This window comes from Patagioenas fasciata, chromosome 1 (assembly GCF_037038585.1).
Source record: "Patagioenas fasciata isolate bPatFas1 chromosome 1, bPatFas1.hap1, whole genome shotgun sequence".
NCBI classification, from domain to species: Eukaryota; Metazoa; Chordata; class Aves; order Columbiformes; family Columbidae; genus Patagioenas; species Patagioenas fasciata.
This window is the reverse complement of record NC_092520.1, coordinates 165,787,749-165,813,383: the sequence shown is the minus strand read 5'-3', so window position 1 is coordinate 165,813,383 and position 25,635 is coordinate 165,787,749. Positions and strand designations below refer to the sequence as shown.

At 32.2% G+C, this 25,635-nt stretch overlaps 1 protein-coding gene across 4 annotated transcripts in view; it reads right to left on the bottom strand.

Annotated features, from left to right (window-relative positions):
* Positions 1 to 850: 850 nt before the first annotated feature.
* The window catches only part of LRRIQ1 (leucine rich repeats and IQ motif containing 1), a 110,383-nt gene continuing 85,598 nt past the window's right edge, over positions 851 to 25,635 (bottom strand). For 3 of the 4 annotated variants that reach the window (XM_071799659.1, XM_065846802.2, XM_071799661.1), the window contains exons 24-27: positions 23,042 to 23,174; positions 21,396 to 21,456; positions 16,351 to 16,471; positions 851 to 2,986 (exon numbers count right to left, since the gene is read on the bottom strand). In XM_071799659.1, the coding sequence (XP_071655760.1) occupies positions 2,847 to 2,986; positions 16,351 to 16,471; positions 21,396 to 21,456; positions 23,042 to 23,174 (455 nt within the window). In that variant the 3' untranslated portion in view covers positions 851 to 2,846. The remainder of the gene's footprint in view (positions 2,987 to 16,350; positions 16,472 to 21,395; positions 21,457 to 23,041; positions 23,175 to 25,635) is intronic. The other variant, XM_071799665.1, reaches the window with a different exon arrangement.

Genomic DNA, 25,635 nt, shown 5'->3' with positions numbered 1-25,635 from the left:
ACCGTTCAAACAACTGTGCAGCTGTCCAGCTAAGTTGCAGAGGAAAAGACACTCCAGGGATCAGTTCAGGAGAGCTTGCAGAAAGCTTTTCAATTCGATTTGGTGAACGATGGCCATCAGAGGATCAATGCATAAATGCAACTCGTTTTTTTAATTCTTAATTTTGAATGAATGCTTTTCTACAATTCTAAGACTCAAGCTTCATATAGCCAAGGAAGTTTTTTGAAAGAGCTTATTCACATGAAGTCCCTCCTCCTTCATGTTAACAACATCTACAAGGAAAAGAGAGCAGAAGGGAAAGAAACCCCAAGAAAGACACAAATAAAACATGAAACAGCTTTCTGCTGTACAGAATGGGGAAAAATTTGTAAGTATGTCACCATGTGCAGCATTTGTGTCACTGTTGACTGTGAGGTGTGACTATGAACAGCAGGCATTTGCCCAGATTTAGGGTTGCTTCACCATATTCCTGAAAGCCATAGAGGTCTTTCTGCTAGCTTGAACAGAAACTGCACCTTGCACTTTTACCCATGTTTGACCAGCCACTGTACTTTGAACAATGAAATTTGTAAAAACTGTGCTGGATATAATAAAAAGACATAATCCTATTACACATCACAACGTTATGTAGCGAAAACAGCAACATATTTTGGCACACTTTATAACTTCATTTATTTTGGTTATGTTACTTCACCTATGGATGACAATATCACCTTACAGAAGAGCAGACTAAATATATTACGAACCTGAAAAGGGATGTCGGCCAATATTGTCACTCCAATTTGTAATTTAGAAAATTGTGTCTTAAAAAGCTACTATTTCTTCTTTACACAATAAAATCCCTTAAAAATGTTGTCAAAACATTTTATTTAGGCTTGGAGGTATTTCTCATTCAGAAACACCTGGAAAGCAAAAGAGATCAGTTATCATGACTTCTATACAACAGGTCTTTAAGATACAGAGTTACATATAGATGATATAGAAAGATCTATGAAATCTGAAATACAAATATGTGTTATTTACAACTATGGAGATGTGCAGTGTATTATGGACACTCTGGACATATAGAGGGAATAATCTGCAAGAAGCGTTCAACAGCGAACTCTTTCATTTTGTATTTTGATCTCCAGTTACTACACCTAACAGTGATGCATCTGTTTCTGACCACTCTGCCACCTACACTGGCAGATGTTTTGAACTGACAACATTTTTCCTACAAAACTTATATCCATGATGACACAACTGAAACCACAGAAGCTTCAGTCTTTGAGGGTGTCATTTTGAAGTAATTATACAGCAGATTTGGAAATCCAGGTTAACACTTGATACATACATTGGGAAACTAACTAGGTAGCTTAAGCATCTAATGATATCTTACACCCTGCTGACAATCACGACATTTCTATAGCCAGGCCGACTAACCTTCACTGATCATCATTCCTCAAAAAGGTAAAGAAATCTTTTCTGAAGTAGGCTGCACTGACTTTTGAAAAGTAAAATAATAATAAAACCAGCACACTGACTCAAAGAAGCAAGGTTACTTGCTGTAGTTTTCCCATGAGATCAGCCATTTTTTGATCTGAAAATGAATGCAAGTATTCACAAACATGAAGATAACTACTTTTAATCCATAGTCATGTGTATGTTAGCATGAAAAGCACCTCAGAAAATAATGTCATAGTAATTTAAGCACATTTTAAAACCAGCCACAAAATAAGAATTTATGTTCTTTACTGACTGAAGTTTCAAGCCCCGTTACCCTCCCCACCTCTCTCCCAGTCTTTAGAGGGTTGAGGCTTCACAATATTGTACAAAAGCAGATGAGGAAATATCCAAGACAGACTTCTCCAGAGTTAGTTAGCAACTTCTACCTTCAAAGTGGAAAATACTAAAATAATGTTAGGCTTTGAAAGCAAGAAACATTTTCTGTCCTGTATCTTGATGGGCGAGGCATTGAACAGAAGTATTGAGTTAGATACCCATGAATAGTTGAAATAGTATTTCTTCTCTGTCTCCAGATCTCTTTGCACCACTAAAGTTTTACAACTGGGCCTGAAAGAATCTGGCTACAGGAACAAGTAAAGCTGTGTTAACAATACCATGTAGATGTAACGTTACATTACCCCAGAACAAAATGAAAACTTAGTAAATATAATTTTTTCTTTAACCTTCTAGGAAAATGTTAGAAGTCCTTGAAAGTATAAAACTATAACAGGCTTCCTTATCATACTACCACCACAATTTAGGACGAAAGCTCTAGAGGACTCCTCATATTACCAAAAAAAAAAAAGAAAAATGTATCCCCCCCATTTGTAAGTTGCTGTGAATTTTTGCTCCTTCAGTAAAATATTCTAAACAGAATTCTTTAGGAACGGCATTGCTGGCTGTTATGGCTTGCAACATAGTTTGAAAACATGTATTTTATTTGTGAGAAAATGAGAATTCAGTGTTTTGATACGTGACATACATCACATGAGCATGAACCATTATTACATTTGCACATCTCAACCAGTTCCTATAAGCCATCCTAAATCTATTAATTGTACAACAATACTTGCGGGGTTAATCAATTTTGCACCACATGAACATATAACCAGTTGAAAACACAAATTCTGATAACTTACTGCCAGGTATAAAATAGTTTGACCAAAATAAAAAAACAAACAAACAAACAAACAAAGCAAACAAAACCAAACCACTGTAACTGGGTATAGTAAGTCAAATGTAGTTAACTGAAACTGTTCATACTGGTAATAAATGAGAATCCAAAAACTGATATTCATAGGTTTAAAATGAAACAGCTCTCTATATTTGATTGAATCAACAAGTTAAATTATTGTCGATATTCAGCTAACATTTTTAAGCTTTTGCCTTTTTTTGCCCGCTCCCCATCCTCCGCTGAGCTGCACTGGATGGTCTCGAAATGATATCCGTTCTTTATGAGATGGACCCAAACATGATTTTTCTGGAGTAGATACATTCTTTTCTAAACAACAAACAAACATATGAAATTTAAAAAAACAATCAAACAAAATTCTCTAAATGTCACTGCATCACAATATTATTTTTAAGATAATAACATTAATATATCTAATCTGATAGCACACAACTTTCATGATTATGTATTACTCACTGCTTTAAAAGTAATACAAACATTTTCACAGGGTAGTACTTTTTAAAAAACAAACTCCTTATCAACATAGACAGTAAAATTAATACAGAAAACTGTACTATTTTAAAAAGTGCCACTCTGTCCATTTTGAGCATATTTTAAACACATATGGGGATAAACAATACTTTTAACAGAGAAGCTAGTAATGTCATTCATCCTTCAAGTGGATGGAAAACTAGTTGAGAAGATACATCTAATAAACAAGTTATTGTTGTACTCTATTAGACAAAATAAAAGAGATATTTCTTTTTTTTCAGTGCCCATGAATACTTAAACTTCGATGCTGAATGGTGCCACAAGTTTAAGCACACATAGAAATACACAAAATCATCACTTTCATTGTCATGCATATGATGCTTGAGTAATATAGAGAATATTACAAAATATTTAAGACAATTATTTAAAAAAAATGAGTAGTAGACCTGACTAAAGGTAGGATACTTATTTTACACAAACCCATACTTCACATACAGAAATATCTTTCTTAGACATCTGTAAGGAAGAAAGCATCTGTGGAAGACAACTCAAAATTTGCAAGAGACTGATATAATGTTCACAATACAGCAGTTTTATACCTGTATAAAAAGTAGCATGCTATGTTAGCTTGTCAAATAAAAATTTTACAAACATATTTTTGCTACTTATCAAAGGGAAAGATCGCTGACTACATATTTGTGGGAAGTATTTTTGATATTTTTATACTTTTCAATATCACGGGTACATTTCTCACAATAAAAAGTCTCCAAAAATGAAAGCAAAGCACAAATCATATGACTGAATAGAATTCTACCTACTATTATGTACAACATAGCTATAAATTTCAAATAATAGGAACTTATTTGTTTTCTCATGGATCCTTTTCTGTAGTCTGTTAGAGCTAAATGTCAGGAGCTTTTGTCAGCCCACCGTTCCCTTTTTTAATGAAGTTTTAAGTTATTGTTGATGTATCCTAGAAAATATTTCACTCTTTTTGTCATCAAGGGCTTTCAAGTATTTTTAACATGATCTGAATTTATTTTCTTATGGTTCTACAGATGTAATTCTTTTTTTTTTCCTTAAAATATACAACTTACTCTAGGTCTACCTGATAAATTTTTAAAATACTTATGTTTTTGTTTTACAGCAAAAAATTGCATCCCTTCTGTAATTTAAAGAGATGCTTTCTGAATTTGCAGGCATTGCTAAACAACAAAAAGAATTAAGATGGGAATATGTTCTTTGTCAAAGAAAAACAGGGCAAATAGCTGTTTCATGTTTAGACTGGAAAAGAAGTTTGGGGTCAATTTATGTCTGAGACTGACTTTCCTATGCACTCATCTCCAAGGTTTCATCAATGATAAAAAGGTAAACTAGACATACGAGTTACTGATCTCCAATTTTGACAAAACATTTTTTTTACTTTATTTTAAAAACAGAATAAATAATAATGCCAGAACAAATTGCCTAATCCAGACTATTTCTGGACTAACAACCTAACTTGTTTATGAACCTGTCTGTACTGCTAAATAATATTTTCATGATGGACTTCAGAAATCTGTAAATACAGGTTTTATGTCTTTCAATTTATAATTACATGTTAATTCATTGGAATGTATATTATGAAATGTACATTAGTATTCCATTATGAAATGTACACTAGTATTCCATTAAAAAAACAAAAAAAAAACCTCAAACAAAACAAAAACCAAAGACTTGCCATAATTTGCTACAATAAAACTTGTGAAAAGTCTTCACAAATTACTAATATATCCTTTTATTTTGCCAGAATAGCAGATGTATCTGCCATAGCATGAATTGTGCATTTCTAAACTCCAGAGTAAAAAGTTCATTAAATTATTTATTTATTTTTAATTGTAATTGACTCATACGTTGTTTAAATGGTAGTGTAGTCAAATATTTTTTGAGTAAAATGTAATAACTTCTTAATCGTGAGTGCATACAAGCTGTCTGACAAAACAACATTGTAGATATCTGAGAGTCATAGTTCAGGATTTGTAGACCCTCAGTAACAAACCAGAATAACCTGAAGGTATTTTCACAAAATCCCACACACTCTGAAGGTGTAGAGACTCTTTTCATGCAGGTTTAACAAATCAGAGGCCCTCCCAAAGCCTGACAGTCACAGCTCTCTTCAGCCTGAAGTACTGGTTAGATTTCCTAGGGTTTGCTTTAAACTTTACAGTAATGACCTACACAAACTGAAAAAAAAGCACAGACAAGTCTGTGTTCTTTCCTTCCGTACTTCACACAGTTCTAAGCACTTTCTGTCAAAAGAAATAAAATCATCGTAGGGTATGATCAACTGATTTAGAATGAAATATTTACATGACAGATTTGTTGTAAATCATTGCAAATCACTCCCATTGTTTTTCCCATCTTCCCATCTTTGAAATGGGCATAATTATTCTTGCCCTTCTGATAAAGCATTTTTTGATATCTACTAACTAGTTGTAAGAGATGGGTATTATTATCAGCTCTGCTGTTCCAGTTATTGGTCTAACTGGAGTGATGGAAGACAGAACGGCAAGGAGATCCAACAGCCTATTCCCTGAAGAAGAATTCTCAAACACAGATATTAGACTGGCATATAAACATAGTGAAGTTTGCTTCCTCCTATTCATATTATACCTAATACTCAGACATTACACTTACAGACTGGTAATGGCTTAAATGTTAACTATGACTGAAAAAACATATCATAAAGCAAAGAAATACTTTATTTGTATTGAAGGTATTAGTCAAACATGAGAAAGACTTTTATTTCAGTTATTTCTCCTGGAGTTTAATGCAAGAATAAACAGAAATAAAAACAAAAACATAGGAATGGAATGAATTGTAAATATAGGACTTATCTGATTTATCAGACATGGGCCCACAAAATTCTATACTTATTTTTTAACTCTTGTCTTTCGCTATTTTAGGGAAAATCTAGGTATGAACATACTTGTGGTGAAGTAAGAATAGGTATCTAGGTAGAGTCTTGAAAGAAGTAAAAATAACATATAAATTAAAACTAAAACTCAGATATTTTGTTGTAAATAAGTGTGTTTACAACAGGTTTTCTGATTCTATGGTATTCAAACAGGCAATTTTTTCCTTCTGAAATTTTCGATAAAGATAGCTCCATTAGCAAATTGTTAGAATTTTGCTTAGATTGGGGGGACGACAGAAGACGAAAGAGTCTGGTAAGAGATGATAACACTACATTGAACTAGGAAACTGAACCTAGAAATGTTTCTTAAAAATGTAGCCTTGTTTTCACTTACATTTGTTGTCTTTGCTTATATTTATTGTGCTTTACTTCTTCTCCTTGGATGTAAATACAATTATAACTGCTCAGAGGAAGTTGTGCAATTTTACTGCTTTATGAGAATTTTTTTTATTTTAAGAAAAAAGGAGAAAATAATAAAAAGTGGAGAGGATACTTAGTTCAATGTACAGAAAAATAAAGCAGAGATTCACAAAAAAAACCCCCAATGATTGACAGAAAATGTAAACATTTTGCGGTTTTAAAAATGTTCTACCAAGCATATACCTGAAGCGATGCAAGGTCAGATATTCAGGTATTATTAAAATACTGAAAATCTTCATGAGATCCTTTAACTGTTCTTCAGGGTGTACTTTATTTGAAAGTCTTACTTTATGCCTCAATAGTGTTTTTTTGTTTGTTTGTTTTAAATAAAACCAGGACAATGAGTGTATAAAATTACTGTTATCAGAACTTTTTGACTGGTAAAATAAAGGTGACATTTACAGTCATATTTTTCTATAAAAAGATCTATAAGGTTTATATTTCATTAATATGCATACATACACACATAGGTATGTACATGTGTATTTGTGATCTATGAATAATTGTAAGCACTACCCAAAGGCAACAATAGAAAGATACATACTGCTTCAAGCTTGTGTCTTTACTAAATATAAATTAGAACTATTACATTTGTTTACTCTATAAGTTACTGATATATTTGTCAACTATAATAATAATAATAATAATAATAATAATAATAATAATAATAATAATAATAATAATAATAATAATAACAATAATAATTTTTACCATTACTGGCAGTAGAAGTAATAGAACCTGGCAAGTATATTAAGTATAATTTAACATGATATGCAGTTATCCTAATACCTATTCATATGGGAATAAAATCTTGGCCAAGAAAAGCAATTTAATTTATTTTATCCCAAACCAGGCTTTGGAAGACAGGCTGTAGCAGTTGTTTACTGTACTTTGATTTAATTGTAATATTTGACTACATGAAGCTCCAGTATAGTCTGAGAGATTTTCAGGTGCCTGTATATATCAAATAACCATTTCTATTGAGTATGTGCTGAAAGCTTGTCTTGGGTTAAGTCAGCATGCTTCTATTTCTAAGCAGTCACTTTTCTGTTGTTTAATCTGTTTTCTGCTATTGATTTGTTCTGGTCTTCTTTGGTTAAAGCCTGGGTCTTTTAACAAATGTCAAGGTTTACATATTCTCTATTTTGATAAGTAATGCAATATGTAAAATGCTTTGAATGAAATTCTTGGTGTCCAAGAAGAAAAGCTTTGTTAAACAGGTTAAGATAGAAATTCTATGATGTATAGTAGACGTCATAGGGCATTTATCGATCCACCTAACATTGTGTGTCTGGAGATATAATTTATTTCAAAGCCCTTACCATATTGTATTACTTAAGAGTAAATACAGCATAAGAAGGCATGGAGAAAAAACTTCAACATTTTAATGAAAGTGACCAGAACAAATCCTTAGCAGCAAAGCGTTTACATCAATTTAAGCTCTGGAAAGAGGCTAGGTTCAGCAGGTCTGTGAAAACAGTAAATGCTACAATCTCCGAAAAGTTACTTTCTCATAATGTTACTTATGGCTATATTGAAGTTGGATCAAAAATTTGTTTTTTAGTTAATCATTTACATCAAAACAAAAATATTGCACTGCAATTTTACATTACATTTTTGTATTTTACACTTATATTTGGATAGCACTGAGAAGCCTTAGGAGTATCTTGGACAAAATCCCATGTAATAGATAAAGATATATCTCCTTTCCATATGGAGATTTGAAGATAAAACATAATCTCACTTTTCTTTTTTTTCCGAAGCAAATGACTATAGTTTTTTAATAAATCTCATTGGCTTCAAGTTGGTAGGACTAGAGACTAATCTTATGATTTTATAGAAACAGTTAACTTAAATATATTTGTTTATCAAACATTGATGTTCTTCTAACCAGATCATGCTGACAATTACATACTTGAATAATCTGAACTCCAAAATGTGACCTAGTCACATAAGGAATTCAGATAGCTAAGCATTTACAAGAATAAATTATAAACATTTATTAATTGCCATTTTATACACTTAAAATAAACAACATAGTAAACATAATGCTCCAAATACATTTCTGTAAAATATAAGATTTTCCTAACTACTAACAGAACTTCTGGCAGCATTGGTTATTACAGCCCAATATTTGTTTTGTTTTTCAGCTCCTTATTTATTTCCCCAATTTTGACAATTTAGGATGAAATTTTACATACTGAGCATCTGCCTTTGGCCACAGTTTTCTGAAAGGTCAGTCACTTCTAAGAAAATATGTGAAATATTTATGTTGCCCTTTGCAGAGGGGACTTGAAATCCGCCAAGTAACAGGGCCTTGCTTTTAGGATCTGTCCAAATCCGGATTAAGTATATCCAAATTGAAGTTTCTACATGATCGGAAGAGACGTTCTTGATTTTTTTTTTGGCTATATTCCTTAAAATATCAGTCAGCGTGGAAACACTCTTTACCATGATGTTACATGGAGCTAAGGAAGTCTATTCCTAAAAATAATGTTGAAGATCATGCTAGGTCAGGGAACTTAAGAACCTGTTTGTTATACGCTCTCTGTGGCAGATGGAGCCTGGCTACAGCAATCACAGAGAGGGTATGAACCAAAGCTTCTACAGGAGGGAGACTGGGAGAAGAGGCACGGGGTTAGAATTAAAAACTGTGAGAGAAATGAGACTGACTTGGAGTTGAGGTGATAGAAACTAAGGCTATGTTGGCAAACAATACCCTGACATACCTGGCACAAGAGACCAGAATGACTTCACAGATTAGGTATGTGCTGTTCAACAGTTAACTAATACATAGAAAGATATATATGCATCTCCATAATAATTTCAAATGGTTAGGAAAGTGACATCTTTCATCTGTGTTTAACAAATAGAAAAAAAGTTCTGATGTGGCAGACTATGTGAAATTTGCATGCGTGAGTATTCTCATTATGCAAAATTATAAACAAATACTTTCCTGATCCAGATTTTCTTAATCACGCTCACCACTAGTTGAAGTTTTAAAACATTTGGGCATGGAAGACAATAGAATTACACTCATAATCCAAGCCTACTTGTGTGTTTCCTTACATTTAAAAAAAAATACAAGTTACTAAGATTGCCTACTGCAAGAACAGGGAAATACTCAGATGTTATATCTGAGAAAAACACCCCAAAATTTGAAGTTTTTTGCACAATGTATTAGATGCACATATCATACTTAAATTTGCCTCACTGGCTTTGATTAAGCCAGGATTTCATGTCAGAAATCCATTTTTACCTTTCCAATTTTATGTTCATTTTTGAAATAAGCCTTCATTTGAAGCAGATAATACTGAGATAAATAGCCCTCTGCACACATAAATGGTGACACCTATTCTGATTTATTTCACTTCTAAACACAGCATTTGTATCAATACTAGAAAGAAATTCATGGTACATACCTGATTTTTCCTAGTTTCATCATTATAAACTGTTCATTGAATTTTTAATAACGTTTCTTTAAAGACTACTGCACTTCTATTGTTACTCAATACAACATCTCCCCAGTTAAGAAAAAAAAAAATCAGTTAGTGAATTTAAGAAACTCTGAAAGAATAAGAGTTAGACCTACATTGTCACCATTTATCTTTATTTTGTGAGCTAGTCATTCCACCATTTGACATATCCCTTGATTTTGTCGCCATACTGTAACTAGTTTGTCATTTACAGGGTTACACCCATGTAGAATCATATGTAACATTATTCCATTGTTGACATGGCAGCTTCCCAATAGTTTATCCAGTCCACAAATGAGGAGGAGGCCCCCTTGCTTTCCTAACAGTTAAACATAATGATGCTACCATCCTTACATCAGCAGACACATTATATGAGGATGGTATATATCATGACTACTGTTTCTGCAGATAGGAATACTGATGTATACAGATTCAAAACGGCATTCCTAATAGCAACTAACAGGCTAATGACAGAACCGGAAAAAGCACAGGCTCTTGAATCTGCAGCCAAATACTTTCTCTCAAGTGGATAAAATGCATCCTATCAGCACCATACATGGAAAAGTAGGTTTTAGTATCTACATCTGCACAGGAGCAAGTTCCATTGTGCTGTGTATTTTCACATACAGGACATCAAGTAAAGTTCAACATACTGAAGAATGTTTAAAATATAATGAAAAGTATCGTACTGATTTATTAATTTCTAACATTTTCTGATTGTTTATAAGAAAGCATCAATATCAGATGAAACATTTGGATGTGACATAATATTAAGATTATGAGCTTTATCTATCTGCACCATAATTTTTCAGGATGAGTCGTTAAAGAATTTCAAATTCACAGAGAGTTGTGCCACTGCTGAATTATCCCATCTCTCTGCACAGCTTTTTGCCTAGGTACCATTCTGTTCAAACATATCCAAGGGTTTGCAGACTGAGGCTATTTTACATTCTTTCGGCCTATAACGTTGCTTTAACTAGTTTCTAACTATTTTCCTGTCTGTGTAAATATAAGCTATGCCTTAATGTATGGTGGATCAAGAGCTTTTTCTGAGGCATATTTTATATTCTAGTGAGATGTACAGAGGTATCTGTGTGGAAAAAAGTATTATGTTGAAGAGATGTTCAAAACAATACTAATAATTTTCTACTAGGTTTCAAAGCCTGGTAAATTTTAGTTACTTCAGAACTGTAGAACCCTTTCTCTTCCATTATATGACTTCATTTTCTGAGTACAAAAATATTAATAGAATGGAATAATCTCACTATATTTTATCAGACAAAATCCTTGTCAATTAACATATGGTCATATAATCAGATGTGGCTTACAGAAGATAACTTTATTCCTAAAACCGTGACAGCAGTTGTGATTTCTAAGGTAAACTCAGTTCAGCATTTTGCTGACAATAATAAGTAATTTGCACTGTAAATATCCTCTATAACTTCACAGCATTTCTATGCATTTTTAAGGAGAAAGCATGAATTTTACCATTATCTATTAAGAAGTCTACTAAGCAGGTAAATGCTCTGAAATTGAAAAGACTACTAAATAAGTACCTTCATATTTGATCCCGTGCTTCTCAGATGTTTCTTACTTAATTTCTATAACATGACAAAGTTCTAATTCAGACTGTAAGAGCAGGAAAAAAAAAAAAAAAAAAGAAAAAAGAAAGAAGGAAAGAAAAAAAATACATCCAGAAACTCCTCGGTAAAGTATGAGTAAAGGCATGAAAAGAGAGCTTAAAAATGAGATGTTTACTGCGCACAGAGAGTTTACAAGTCCTAAATGAAAGACAGCAGTTATGAAACTAGAATATATAGACAATACTAACACTAAGGAGAAAAGAAAAAACAGGATTTTTTAAATGAGGTGAAGCTGTACTACACACTGCTTAAAAAAAACCTGAAGGCTTTCTAACAACTCTCATTATCTAAAGAAAAGAAGGCAAAAAAATCAAGGTGGGGGCCGTCAAGAGGAAAAATAAGAATTGAGAAATATGTAAAAAGGAAAGTGAAATAAAAGTTACTCTTTTTTCTTTTTCTTTAAGTCTTTCTACTGTAAACAAGGCATTACTAGACTTCATTAATTTAATTCTACTGACTAAAAGAATGGTGTCGTTTGAATTTATATGATAAATGAAATTGATAAATGTTTTATAATAGAGATAGTATTCATGAGCTGCTTTTTGAACTTGAGGTGGTTAACAAATGACAAGATTCAGGTCTTTTTTTTTTTTTTCTGGAAAGCAGTGTTTTACTGATAACAGAAGCTCTCTGAAAGACTAGAATTCAGGGAAAAGAAGAATTAGAACTTCTGGGCAATATTTTAAATAACAGTCAGAGGCACAACTCCTATTGTATTCCACTTTGCAGTTCTAGTGCTTCTGGAAATCCTTGTCAAAAGATTGCAGTCCACAAGAAAAGAAGTACAATGAAAACAAAGTTTAAGATTTGCAGAGAAAAGAAAACCACAAAATTGTGATGATAGGTAGACAATGCAAATATATAAGAGACTCATCTAAAGGTTCAACATTGGCTAGCCACAACCAGATTAGGAAGACAGAATGGATCTGATGATTGTCATAGCATACTCACAAACTGGACATTAGTATTAAAAAAAACCCATAATGTCTAGCTAGGTATAAAAGAAAAATCACTTAACTTTTAATTACTGCAAAATATTTCTATGCCCATCTTGCAACTCAATGCTGACTACAGTAACAGTGTTCATGGAAGTACTGAAAAAACAACCAAACAAAAAACCAACCAAAACCAAAAAATCCTCCAGCAATTCACACCAATATTTACAAAGTTAATGAAAATACCAATGAGTGCAGGACTGACACTTGAATCTTGCATAACTCTGACTGTAAGCTACTAACCATCATTGTTTGTGTATGTGTATTGCAGAGAAATTATACACCAGGGAAAAAACAAAAACAAAGTAAGTGTATGTAAAACTGAAAGGCAGAAAATAAAATCAGCAAAAGGTCATTCTAACACACATGCTTTTGCAACTTATTGCCATAAGGTACTACAGAGATTAAGATTTTAGCAGTAGTTGGACAAGAATGGACAAAAAACGCTCAAAAAACAACCCACCCAAAAAACGCCTCAAGAAATAGAAAAGAAGAATTAGTTACCAGGGAGTATAAAGAAAAAAAAATTATTTCTGCAAGGAATATGAAGTAGTATGTTTGAGAACATAACATACAGGCCGTCAATAGAAGTAAGGTCTTAAATTAGACAGGTAACTAATTAGTCTGACTGAACAACTGCTACTTTTTCTTTAGGTTATACTTTTTTTTTTTTTTTTAAATACAGGGTGAATTTAACCCACAGTCAATTTTCCCTTTGAACATATAACATGGAACCACATCAAATACTTTAAGTATACGGTTGCTTTCCTTAAACTGAGATATACTATGTCCACAGCATTTCCTTTAGTCCCTAATTCATTTTGTTTTGTCAAGAAACAGAATTAAGTTAGTTTAGGATGAATGTAGCCCATCCAGTTTTTTCACAAAAAAATTAGTACATTCGGGTGATAAAAACTTTGAATTAACCAGGAATTCTAAGAACCTACCCTTGGAAAATAAGATCTATAAAAAGTACATCGAAGTTGGGCAGTTCCCCAAAATATTTCTGAAAATCTTGATTTGGCCTTTCTAAAAACCCTCTGAATTAAAGGGTAATAATTCTGAAATACTGTATGTTTTGTCTTTCAAAAAAACCCCATGATCATTGATACACAATCACGTTCCCATAGTACATAAAATGCATCTTATTTCAGTATCATAAATATTTGAGGATTTTTTTGAGTAAATATATCTAAAAATAATTTCTCCTGCATTTTTAGACCTCACTTTTCAGCCTGGAAGAACTCACCACTTTATTGATACAATCACTGAATTACAAACTATCTATAAGAAAAAATATATGGTACTCCTAACTAATAACTCTGATAGATACTAATATCTCTCAGTTGTATGGCACAGTTTAACAAAGAATTCCTACCAATAATTAAAAATAATACTGAGCAACAATCAGGATTATGGATGTTGCAATGCGAACTTAGTAATATTTTATTAATTAAAGTTTGTGAAATCATGGAAGTTGAATTCTCCTGAAAAAAATGATGCAAGAACTTGATTTAACAATTAATTCAAATAGCAGCACTGCTAAGGTCACAGTATATTTTCTAAGCTCTTCTGTAATACAAGCACAGGCTAACTCAAAGGGAATACACCTACTAAATCACTAAAATAGTTTCTAGGTTTCTTCATTAAATATTTCAGAGAGCAAAACCAAGAGAGACAACACAACATGAAGTTATTTTATAATTAATACACTATAAATAAAGACAAATTTCCAATGTTTTCAGATTAAGGATACCACAGAGTTAATAATTTAATTTTGATCATTGAAAAGCAACAGTCATTAGGAAAGACAACTAATATAATAAACATGTTTAAATATTGTATATAAATTGTACAAACATAATAGTAATGTCTGGTTTTATATATAATATGCATTACAATTTAAAGTATCATCAGTGTTTAATTTATCAAATCCATCATGAAAATATTTTTATAGATGCACATAGAGACAGTTATAGAAAGCTGTAAGACCTGAGCCTTTTCTTTCATTCATTGACTACTGATACAAGTATCTAACCAGACACTGTAAACTGTCTCCCTGTCTCTCACATTTACGACTCTGCCGGTTGATCACCCTTTCCTGCTCCTTTCCTACTCCCTTCTTTTTGAAGGTATAATACAATGATACTTTTTTTCCTTTACTGTTCTCGAGCTCCTAACATAGGGAAGTTCTCTGTCAAAAGCTTTTTCTCATTTATTTTTCTGCATGGCGATACAGTGTAGGTTGCAATCTAGACAGCAGTTATACATTAATATGAATATAGTGTACACTATTTAACTTGATTATTCAAGATATGCATACATACTATTCTGAATATATTAATATAATGAGAATTTTGCCATCGATGTCAGTACCTTAGGCTTGTCTCACCTAAATTCAGGATTGGAGCAGTTAGGAATCTCATCTAATTTAAACAGTAGGGCTTCATCACTAACCAGTGGAGAGAAACAGTAAAACTCAGGAGACAATTCATTGTTTTCTAAGATGGCGCGCAGAGAGAAAGAATCATATTCTTTTTCCATGGATAAAATTACCTCAGACTAGAATGATAAATTTTATTTAATCTAATTTTAGGAATCTAAGTCAAGTGAACAAGCATGGACAAATTGTACTCACTTGTTATTTTTTGCACGTGGTGGACTAATATAATGTAAATATATTTTTATTCCAAAGCTTTTACAAAGTATGTCAGAAAAATACAGATATCAAGCATTTTTACATGTTTTCATTAACTTTTAATTTGTTTTTCATTCAAATTGAATAGTCAGCATATATGAAAACATTCTCAAAAAAACAAATCCAGTAATTACATATAATTTACAAAACAACCTGATTTCTATTTATACATGAAGTATTTCAATAAACATCACTACTGAAACAGTTTTAAGAATTTCAATAATTTTGTCAAAAAAGTTATTTAATACTGCTTATATTTTTACTATAATGTACATTTTTGGAGTTTGGAGTTTTATTTACTTGAAAAAGACATTGTACACAACTGACAAAATGAAGTCATATTATCAGAAATATGCTAAGCTTTTCTTCAATTATATTACACAACATAAATCATGAAACTTAAAATGCTGCCATTTTATGACAGGTTTGAGGGTTTTTTTTTGTTTCCTTTATATATATATATATATATATATATATATACATATATCCTTTTGTTAATTTATATGACATTAAAGAGTGGTAAAAATGTAAGGCTTTAAAAGGATTCTCTGCCATTGAGCTATAGTAAGTTCAGTAGCATGTATATACTACAGCGTAATTGGTAATCAACATGACAGAAATCTGTGGCTTGGGTAGGATACGTGTTCTGGTATTCAGTTAACAAAAGCTGTATTTTATAAACCTCTTTGGGGAAAGAAAAAAAAAAAGGAGAACATTAAAAAACCAACTGTTTTGTAATCTAGAGAAAACAAAATCTTTTAAGAACTTGATCATCAGAAGACCTAGCGTATGTCACAGGGAACTTCCTGTGGGTTAAAATCACAAGAAGAAAGTCTATTGATATTAATGACGTGTGTTTTAAACAGAACTGTACAAAATGTATGAAAAGGTTTTAGGTATGAAAGAAACAGAAAGATAAGCAGCATGTGTTATTAGGGATTTCAAGCATGCTCAGTTCCACCTAGGATTTTAAAGTGATCTTTAAAATGAATATTGAAAAAAAACATAACTTACTTGCAGATCTTGCTGAGTGTCTGTGTGGCTGCATATTTTTTTCTCTGTTCTCAGTCAAAGCACTTCCACTGGTCATGGAAACAAGGTCTAAATCCATGTCTTCTCTGCTTACAGGGCTTGCCTGGAAGCAGTGGGAGAGAATGTACACAATCATGAAACAAAATATAACATTTTCTGAATACAGCTCACATTACCCCAAATAAACAAACAGGGTCTGTCAAACAACCTTCTTCAAAATGATACCACAATCCTTTATTGTTGCCTAGGCTGAACAAATGCACTATGTCAAAGCATTTTTGTAAATAAGAGCCGATCTTAAAATTGTGGTTTGTGATCTGAGTCAGTGCAACAACAAAAGAAAACATTTTAGTACAGTAATTTTGAAGAAAATCAATCTCGCAGATGGCTGATGAAACCTTAAACAGCTTAAGATCATTTACTGACCAGTCTATAATTTAAGTTACAGTTGAATGTCAGAGATGCCATATTGGATTATTTTCTGTAATATTTATGTTTTATCCAGGACATGTATCTCTTCAATCAGTCAAGGGCCCAGTAAGAAATTTAATATTTTAGGTTTTTTTCTAATTATCCATAACCATCAGACAGTATTTTAATTGTACTTTAGGTAAGGGTATTATATGAATTATAAACTTCGAACATCCAGTGGTAGCACATTTTGGTATAAGGCCTGTTACCTTCACATAAGTATGGCAAAATAGAAATGAAAATCATATGTCATTTCAGCAATGGGTCTTTGCTTTGGGAACATGTAGGGCAAAGTTTAAAAATACTGACCTGGAAGATACCACACACTGTAAATGGTAGATGGTTAGTTTTGCAGAAATTACTTCACATTTACTTAACAAGAACTCCCTTTTCTTGAAATGAAAAGCTATTCGACATCAAAGGCAGCCATCTAACAATACTGTTGGCTAGGTACTGAGGGCCAGTAACAATGACAGAGAAAAATCAGACACTGCAGAAGAGTGATCTACAAAATCCCCAGTGCAGGGCCCATCAGCTGGAAGTACTGAACATGAGGACATACTTAAATTTTCTAGTCTCTGGATCTTCACAAGTGGAGTCCAGGAGGCAGATTAAGTCCTTCCTCTATCTGGGGTGAAAAGCCCTAAATCCTTTCAGAACCTAGGTGTCTAACCAAGCAGCATTCATTTTTTATAAAAACAAACTAACAACAAAGAACAGAAAGACTACGTTAGTGGTAATGTCACCAAACTTTTGCAAAACATCATAGTAGTTAGACTGTTCAATCAGGAAATGAGAGATTGCATCTCAACTCCTTCCTCGGGGGGGTTGAAACCTGCAGCTCCCTTTTTCTCAGGAAAATGCTGTTACTATAAAGTTTTAAGCTATTCTGGAGGAGACAATCTCCAGACTTCCTGTTCAAACCAGCTCACTGTACCAAGAGCAACACTGCACCAATGTGGACAAGCTTTGTAGTCGGGTCTAACTTAGAGAACTCAGATGAAATGGAGACCTGTTTCATTTCTTTGTCTCTATGAAGTCACTGTTTAATGTAAAATTCATTAAAAAGTTCATGCATTTTCAAAACAACTCCAAAGATACAGATATTTTACACTCTTCCTTAGTGACTGCGTACTCTTCGTGTCAGCACAGAAAGTTTATCCTCTGTTTTCTGATGCTTGTCTTTCATGTGTTAATGACCACAATTGCATAGTTTTCCTTTGAAGAGGTAGAAGTTTGTATTATTGCTGTTAACAACAATATTTTATTTTCTATTCTGTAGCAGCGTCAAGAAACTTTGAAATGAGTTACAGTTTAATTCTGCTAACTCTTTATATTTTTGGTCTTAATATTTACAGTTGGTTTAAGCTTGTGAGAGCTCCATATGTTCAAAATCTCTACATGGAAAGCTTTTAGTCTTAGGAGAAATAAGGCAATCATTGTGATGCTCAGAGAGATACAAACAATCAAATTGATCATTTTTATTTCCGTCTAACCCATTTCAACACACAGCAGAAGTTTTCTAATGTTCCAGTTTCCAAAGACCTGGGAGACCCCAGTATTTTAAATAACTAACCTTTCCATGGAATTATTATCCACTTCTTACCATCGTAGAATCTGAGGCTTCATCACCTTGTAGGCTACAATATTCAGTGTAATATGCAAGATTTTAATAGGCGTGCTTGTATCTCTGACATAAAATATTCATAATTTTCTTTCAAATAAAGATAAGTGGTTTAATTTTTGCTAATTACGGTATTTTTTTAAATTACAGTATTTTTTTAAATTACAGTCAGAGTAATATTTAAGGTTGTATTAATCAATGGAGCAAACTTCATTTTAGCTTTGTGAAAAAGCTGATTGAAAGTCCTCTGAAGCTAATTAAAACCTTCCCTTTTACATTTATAGCTTAGAGCCAAATATTTGGAAGAAATTTAAGATACTGGTGCACTTTTTCACAGAGTGCAGTGTTGGACTTCCGTCTGTAGTGATCACCATATTTAAATCTTCAGACTTTTTGTCAGTTTTATTACTACAAACCTTTTTTTTTTCTTTTTTCCCTCCAATTAACTGGAAATTAATATCAGTCTGGAGGAACCTTTGCCTTGAATACAGCTCTGCATTTGAATATTTGTCTATTCCTATGTTAAGTTATCAAGATATTATGCAGCATTCTGAGTTAATAAGTGCTTTTAAATTCAAGTTATATCTTAATGATTTGGAGATGCTGATTAACAGTGAAGTGGTTAACCATGTAGGTAACTTAAACTACACACAGAGATAAATCAGGAAATCCATCCTATTTGTCATTTAACAAAACCATATTAATTTCAAGTGCCCAGTTTGTCAGTATGCCTTCCTAAGCACTTATGTAGTACTAGTAGCAAGCGAAATCATAAAAATGATCAAGATTAATATAAGGTCTTAGATTTACTAAAGGTTACCACATAGGTTTTATTCCCCAATGAGAAGGGCTAAGACTTTATTGTTATTATGTAACCATTGAAATACCATTTTGTATCCATGAAAAAGAATGCCTTAAATTCTTGGAATGTGCATAAATATCAGTTAGAAAATTATATTAATCTAGTATCTTCAGAATGCAGGCTTATGGAACACATACTAAATAGGGATCCTATTATATACCAGGAAGCTTTATGACTGAACATATGAATAAACCATTAGAGATGCCCAGGAAGGCTTTCCTCTTCTAATTTTTTTTTTCTTTATTTAAATGTATGTTTTCCTCTTTTTTTCAGTTTACCAGAATTTTTCAACTTTTTGATAATGATTCCAGATAAGTGTTCATTTTTGTCATGATTTCAGAGCTCTTAATGGAATTACTGTGCAAAAGCATTAGAAGCATGTTCACATTCACATTTCAACCTTTAAAATTAAGAGAACCCATACAAATTCTAAAACCATGATTCTCCAGCCATCTGTGAGTACTAACTACATCATTATTTCATGGCCTATATAGTGCTGTTTTCTGCATTAGAAATACATTTCATATATTTTTTTTTTTCCTCCTATTGCATTTTTCTCTATCTTTCATTCATGTAGAACATCTGTGTAATTATGTGGCACAGGCTGTGACAATCTGATAACATTGCCAGTTATGTGGGCACACCACATAATACTGTTGTGGGATTACAGCAGTATTCTGTGGACAGAACTGCCTACTGTAAATAAGATACAATCTACCTATGTGCACATATGCTTACTGAAAATTACATGTGTAATTTAGATAACATTATTAGATTATGATTTGCTCAAATTAGAACGATTACTGTTTTAGACTTTGCCTAACAAACGACTATTAGTTGTGCTGCAACCAAAATCGATCACAATGGTCACTCGGTTAATGATTTCAGCCAGTAAACTTTAACACAAACATAAGAACTGGACGCATCTCACACCAGACAAAAATCTTTGGCAAAATCTGCTTTAAAGAAAATAGTAATAGTAACATATAAGTCTTAAAAACATTTTTTCAAGAGTGAATTTTAGAAGAGTGTGTGTGTTTCCAGTGTAGCTGGTGAAGCTTAGAAAGACAGAGGTTGGAAAGGGCTAAGACTGCTCAGAGTACAGAATGAGGCATACGGCACATAATCTGAGAAATACTTTCATGCAACATTCTGTGCTATAAGACACTAATTCTGTATAGTTTGTAAGTTTCTGCTTCTTCTTTTTTTTTTTTTTTTAAACCCCTACATAATTATAGCAACAAAAATATTGCTAATTTGGCAATAAAATGTTAAGTGTGTGTATATATATCTACACACAGTATAAAGTGGCCTGTAGGTATTGTAATATTGCTCACTATCAGAGGAACTTTTGGGATCTCTGACACTGAGTCTTTTCATTTTGTAAATCTTCAGACTGTTAAATTGCTCATATTCCCTGTCCTGCCAACCTACAGAAATATCCATTTCAGAAAATATATATATTTTTTTAAATACTGCAAAGAAAAGAATGAATCATGATAAGAGTAGAGGGCATTTTATGATGTAAAAAATATAGAAAATAAATTGTAGGAATAATCTGGTTTTATACACTGTTTTTAATGTCACCATATTAAGATATAAGTCCCACTTATTGTCTTTTGATAAATGACACTGTGGGCATATTAGAGTGATTTAGATATGTGACTTACAGAATTTAATAAAATCTAAACTTGTCTGATTGACAAGAACACGTTTTCAGTCAATAATGTAGTTGATGTTGAACCATGCTCAATTTTTTTTAAACACTTCTAAAAGGTTGATTTAGAAGTTTTAAAAAACACATAGTAGATTTGATGTCTTAAAAACAAAACCAGTATCAGATTATGAAACTAGAACCCTATATACACACACGGGTTCTTGTGCCCAAACATTTTCTTCTGATCTCCATCAATGGGCGACTTGATTGCCAAATAGAAAGAACATTAAAGAATTATATTCAGTCAAAAAAAAAAAAAATCTCCTGGTTGTTGTTAGACCAAGTATGCATTTGAAAACACCATCAAGGCATAGCTGAATTCTGCAAAATCCCACAAGGAAACAAGTTCTTACCACAAGTTGTACTCGTCTGCTGTCGCGTATCACAGGATCTAACTCAGGCAAAAAACGACAGCTGGGAAAAATGTAGAATAGAAATTAACAAAACCCAGTGTACTGGGTTCACTAAAACACCTGGACAGAATATCTTCCTGGAAACACTCCTGCTTAACTAGAAACTGTACTATTTGAAATAATTCCACGGTTAAAATGTATCAGAGTAATACATATTAATTGATAATGTTAAAGTATCAAAGTAATCAATGTTAAAATATTTGTACTTTACATTAAACTCAAGAAATCAATAACTAATATTGTTTATTTCTATGATAAAATATCAGTTTAAAAATGTATCAATAAATGCAACCATGCGTTATCTTTTTGCATGAACTGACATAAACTATAGCAAAATCAGTTATCACATTACTTTATGTAGGGATAAAATTGTTTTCAGTTACCTAAATGTATCAGCTGTTCTAAGCAGTCTACTAGTGATGTTCCAATGGAGATTAGTGGGACTTTTGTCATATTCAAAAATGCTATCATAATCTTAAAAAATATCAGTGCAAATACAAGTGCATAGCACATGTCTGCAGAGGCAACAATAATATTTAAAAAAACCTATTTTATACATTGCCATGTCTTCTTACTTTCAAACATTGTTACATGTTCTGCTCCAGTGTTTTCACTCAAATTAAAAGTTCATGGCAGTTATCTCAAACAAATACTCGGAATGTTTCACTATTATGGAACATGACTGACAGATAAATACTTTCGAAGGAATATTTGCTACAATCATCGATACAACTTAGAAATGAGTTATATTTTTCCATACAAAACTTAACAATATGCAGTCCATTTCATTACAAATGAAATACATTTTTAACGAAAATAAAGCTTAAATGCTTACAGTAAACTCATTACTTGCCTACTGACACCTTGTTTGGTTTAATTAGAGGTGATTGGCATTGTGTCTACTAATGACTTTACTATTATATCAGTGGTTTATAATGGAATTTATGACCAAAATATCCTTACTATGTCTTCATGTTAGTTTAGGAAATGAGATTAATATTTTCTTTTTTTTTTTTTTTAATATTTTACCTGTTTAATTACCAAAAGTATACTATGAAGATGTCAAAAATTGGTTTATATTTTGAAGACAAAATACAATTACAATCTATCTAGTTAAAAAGTGGGTTTTTTTACTTCCTTAATCAAATCTAACAATATAGGTAATGTTACAGTTGATCTAATTACATAAAAACATAATATATACCAATGAAGTTATAAAATACATGATGAATAAGCACTTTTTTTCTACACTCTTTACAACATTAAAAACACTGCATGGCTAGATAAAGCTATGTAGATCTTTATCATAAGATTCTGCACTATTTAACATTTTCTTATCACTGTGGAAGAAGTATCTGCACCATGACAACTAAACTGATCGTAAAGGGCACCATGTTTGGGACCTGGAAATATGGCGTACTGTCTGCTAGCTAAAAAGTCATGTTTGTTTTAGAACTATTAACCTAGGTTTCACTTTACAAGATAAATTTAAAATAAAATAAAATAAATTAATTTTTAAAAACCCACAACAACAAAAAAAACAAAACACAAAAACCAAATGATTAATTTAAAGGCAATGACCTCACCACTTTATATTTTCAGAACTGGCTGCGTCATAATCCAAAAGCTGTGTATGAAGCCATTGGCATGTAAAGTCTCTTCTCCTTTGTAATTTCTCATCTAAAGTAGTATCCAGCTGAGAAAAGTCTTCTTTTTCACCTGAGGAGGAAAAAATACTCTTGTTTTCCATTATTTCTTTAAAATATAGTATGTTTTAAGATTCCTTAGATAACTTTGAATGTTTTGCCTTTAAAAAAACAGAAGGTAATTACTTGATTTTCTTGCAAATAGTCCAACTTGAATTTCTTCAGATACATTTCAGAAATACTTTTGAATTAATGTTGAATTTTACAGTTTATTTTCTCTTTTGGGATTAAATATTGGCCTTCTGAATACATCTGTTTTTATTGGGAAATAAGATTCTCCTTTATTCTGAAATACATATTATACAGAAATTGCTCAGCACAGCATCTGTGAATGCTGCTTAGTGTGTTATCAAAAAAATACACATTCATAATACACATTCATTTATATTTACAGTTACATTTACCAATCTATAAGGCAAAAAAAAATCACAACCATACACAAGAGTAAGTCACATGGCAGTCTTAATCTTCTGATCTTTTACAGATATGATTTACTAAGAGATTTTAATGGCAATTTCTGATACTGGATTTCAAAGCAATTGCATACATGATACTATTTTTCAAAAATTACTACCTAGTTTTGGATCATAAAAGCCACACAAAGAGAATAAAATAGCGACATTATGGAAAAAAGCTGTAAAATTCTGCAGATTCTTCAGTTTTTGGGACCATTCTGCTGAATACCAGATATATTTTGAAGTATAAGGAAGGGGATGACAGAATTGGAAGAGCCTGCAGAAGCAGCATCATTGTTCTATGGGAACATTATTAGATTAGAATAACTTTTTATCTTCCACCTTTATATCTCAAGTTCCTAGGTTATGTCTTCTTGGCAGCTTCTACTCAGGGCTTTTTTGAGACAGCAGAAAACTTTTTTTTGTTTTGTTTTTTGTACGGAAGTTTTTATTTTTTGTCTTTAGCGTCATTTCAGATGACACTGGGTTATCCTCCTACTTGCTGTTTTTTCCTTCAAAGATTTTTTTATCTGTTGGTGATAGGTACATTCAGCAGCTACTAGAAGTCTCCTAGTAAACTGTAGGAGTATACCTGTCCTTTTGCACTTGAACCAGCAAATAACGTAGGTCACCTCACTTTGTATCAAGTGCATTTGCCCACTATGAATGATTTAACTATCAATAACTGTAATGGTGGGAGATGTCAGAACTGCCTTTGAGGTGAATGGTTTCCTCACACTCCATATTTTAAGTCTGAGTTTTCATTCATGTTTTGACAGCATAAACTGGAGTGACAGGCTATTCACAATCTTCCTTTTAAGAGGTGTGCCAGTGACAGTCAAAAGAAGATGCACATCCAATAAGCTATGATAAAACTTACAAAAAAAGGAATACTTTTCAATTAGCAGGTTATTTTTCCAAAATGATTGTTAATAATTCGCCCAAGCTGCAGTTTGAATTTTTGGGTGAAATATGTTTGAAACACAACTGGGTTTATTTAATAAAATTTTATTTTAAATTTATTTTACTAATTTTTGGATGTTAATTATTGAAACACGGTTGAAACAAGAAAGTGACCAAGATGAAAGTGAACACAATAGGGTGTTTTTCTTAAAATCAGATATGCTTAATAGCATAGTCTTCTAATTCTGTATTAGTGTTAATAGTGTCTTTTTTTCTCAAATGGGCAGACATCGCCAATAATTTGTGTAATAATGCTGTGGAAAACTGTATTCTATTCTTTTTATTTGGAACATACTCATATTCTTACTGTTTAATAGTAACATCTCTCTTTTCAATACTTATGAAAGACTAATACGGTATGAATTAAAATACAGAATTATCACTTTTCTATTTCACTTATGAACATCATGTGTTTGAGGAGCTGGTGTATCAGTATCATTATCATGCATTTGCTCGATAGCTTTCTTAAATTAGGGCTCTGTTGTTTTTGTTTTGTTTTTTTTTTTTTAAACATGGACCTGATTTTGTAGAAGTACAAATATTCACAAGCTCCACACAAGTCCTAAAGAGCTGTAAGCATTCTGCATCTTTGAAATAGATCAGACCTATAATCTTTAATTGTTAAACCCAGACAACTCTTAGAATATCAAATAAAAAAGTAATACATCAAAGGCGGCACAACTCCATCAAAATAAAAATAAATTTCAGAGGTATTGTATTCTCATTAGATTATCACTTCTAAGCTTTCAATCTTTTTTTTTTTTTTTTTTAATATGAAACACACGTTAATAATTTAAGATTGGTCTTACATTTGCCATTAGTACAGTAATGATCTTTAGGTGTTGCCAATTAATAGTCCACACACATATTGTGCATTTAGATAAGATCCAGGGCAGCTTTCAGGGGCACCTACTGCCATTTTCCTACAGAACATGGGTATCTAAGTAGAGAGAACTTATTCAGAAGAGCCTGAGAACCTGAAATGTCCTTGGAACTGACCATTACAGGAAAATAACAAATTATTTTCTAGGCCCTCAAATCAATGTGCAAACCTGT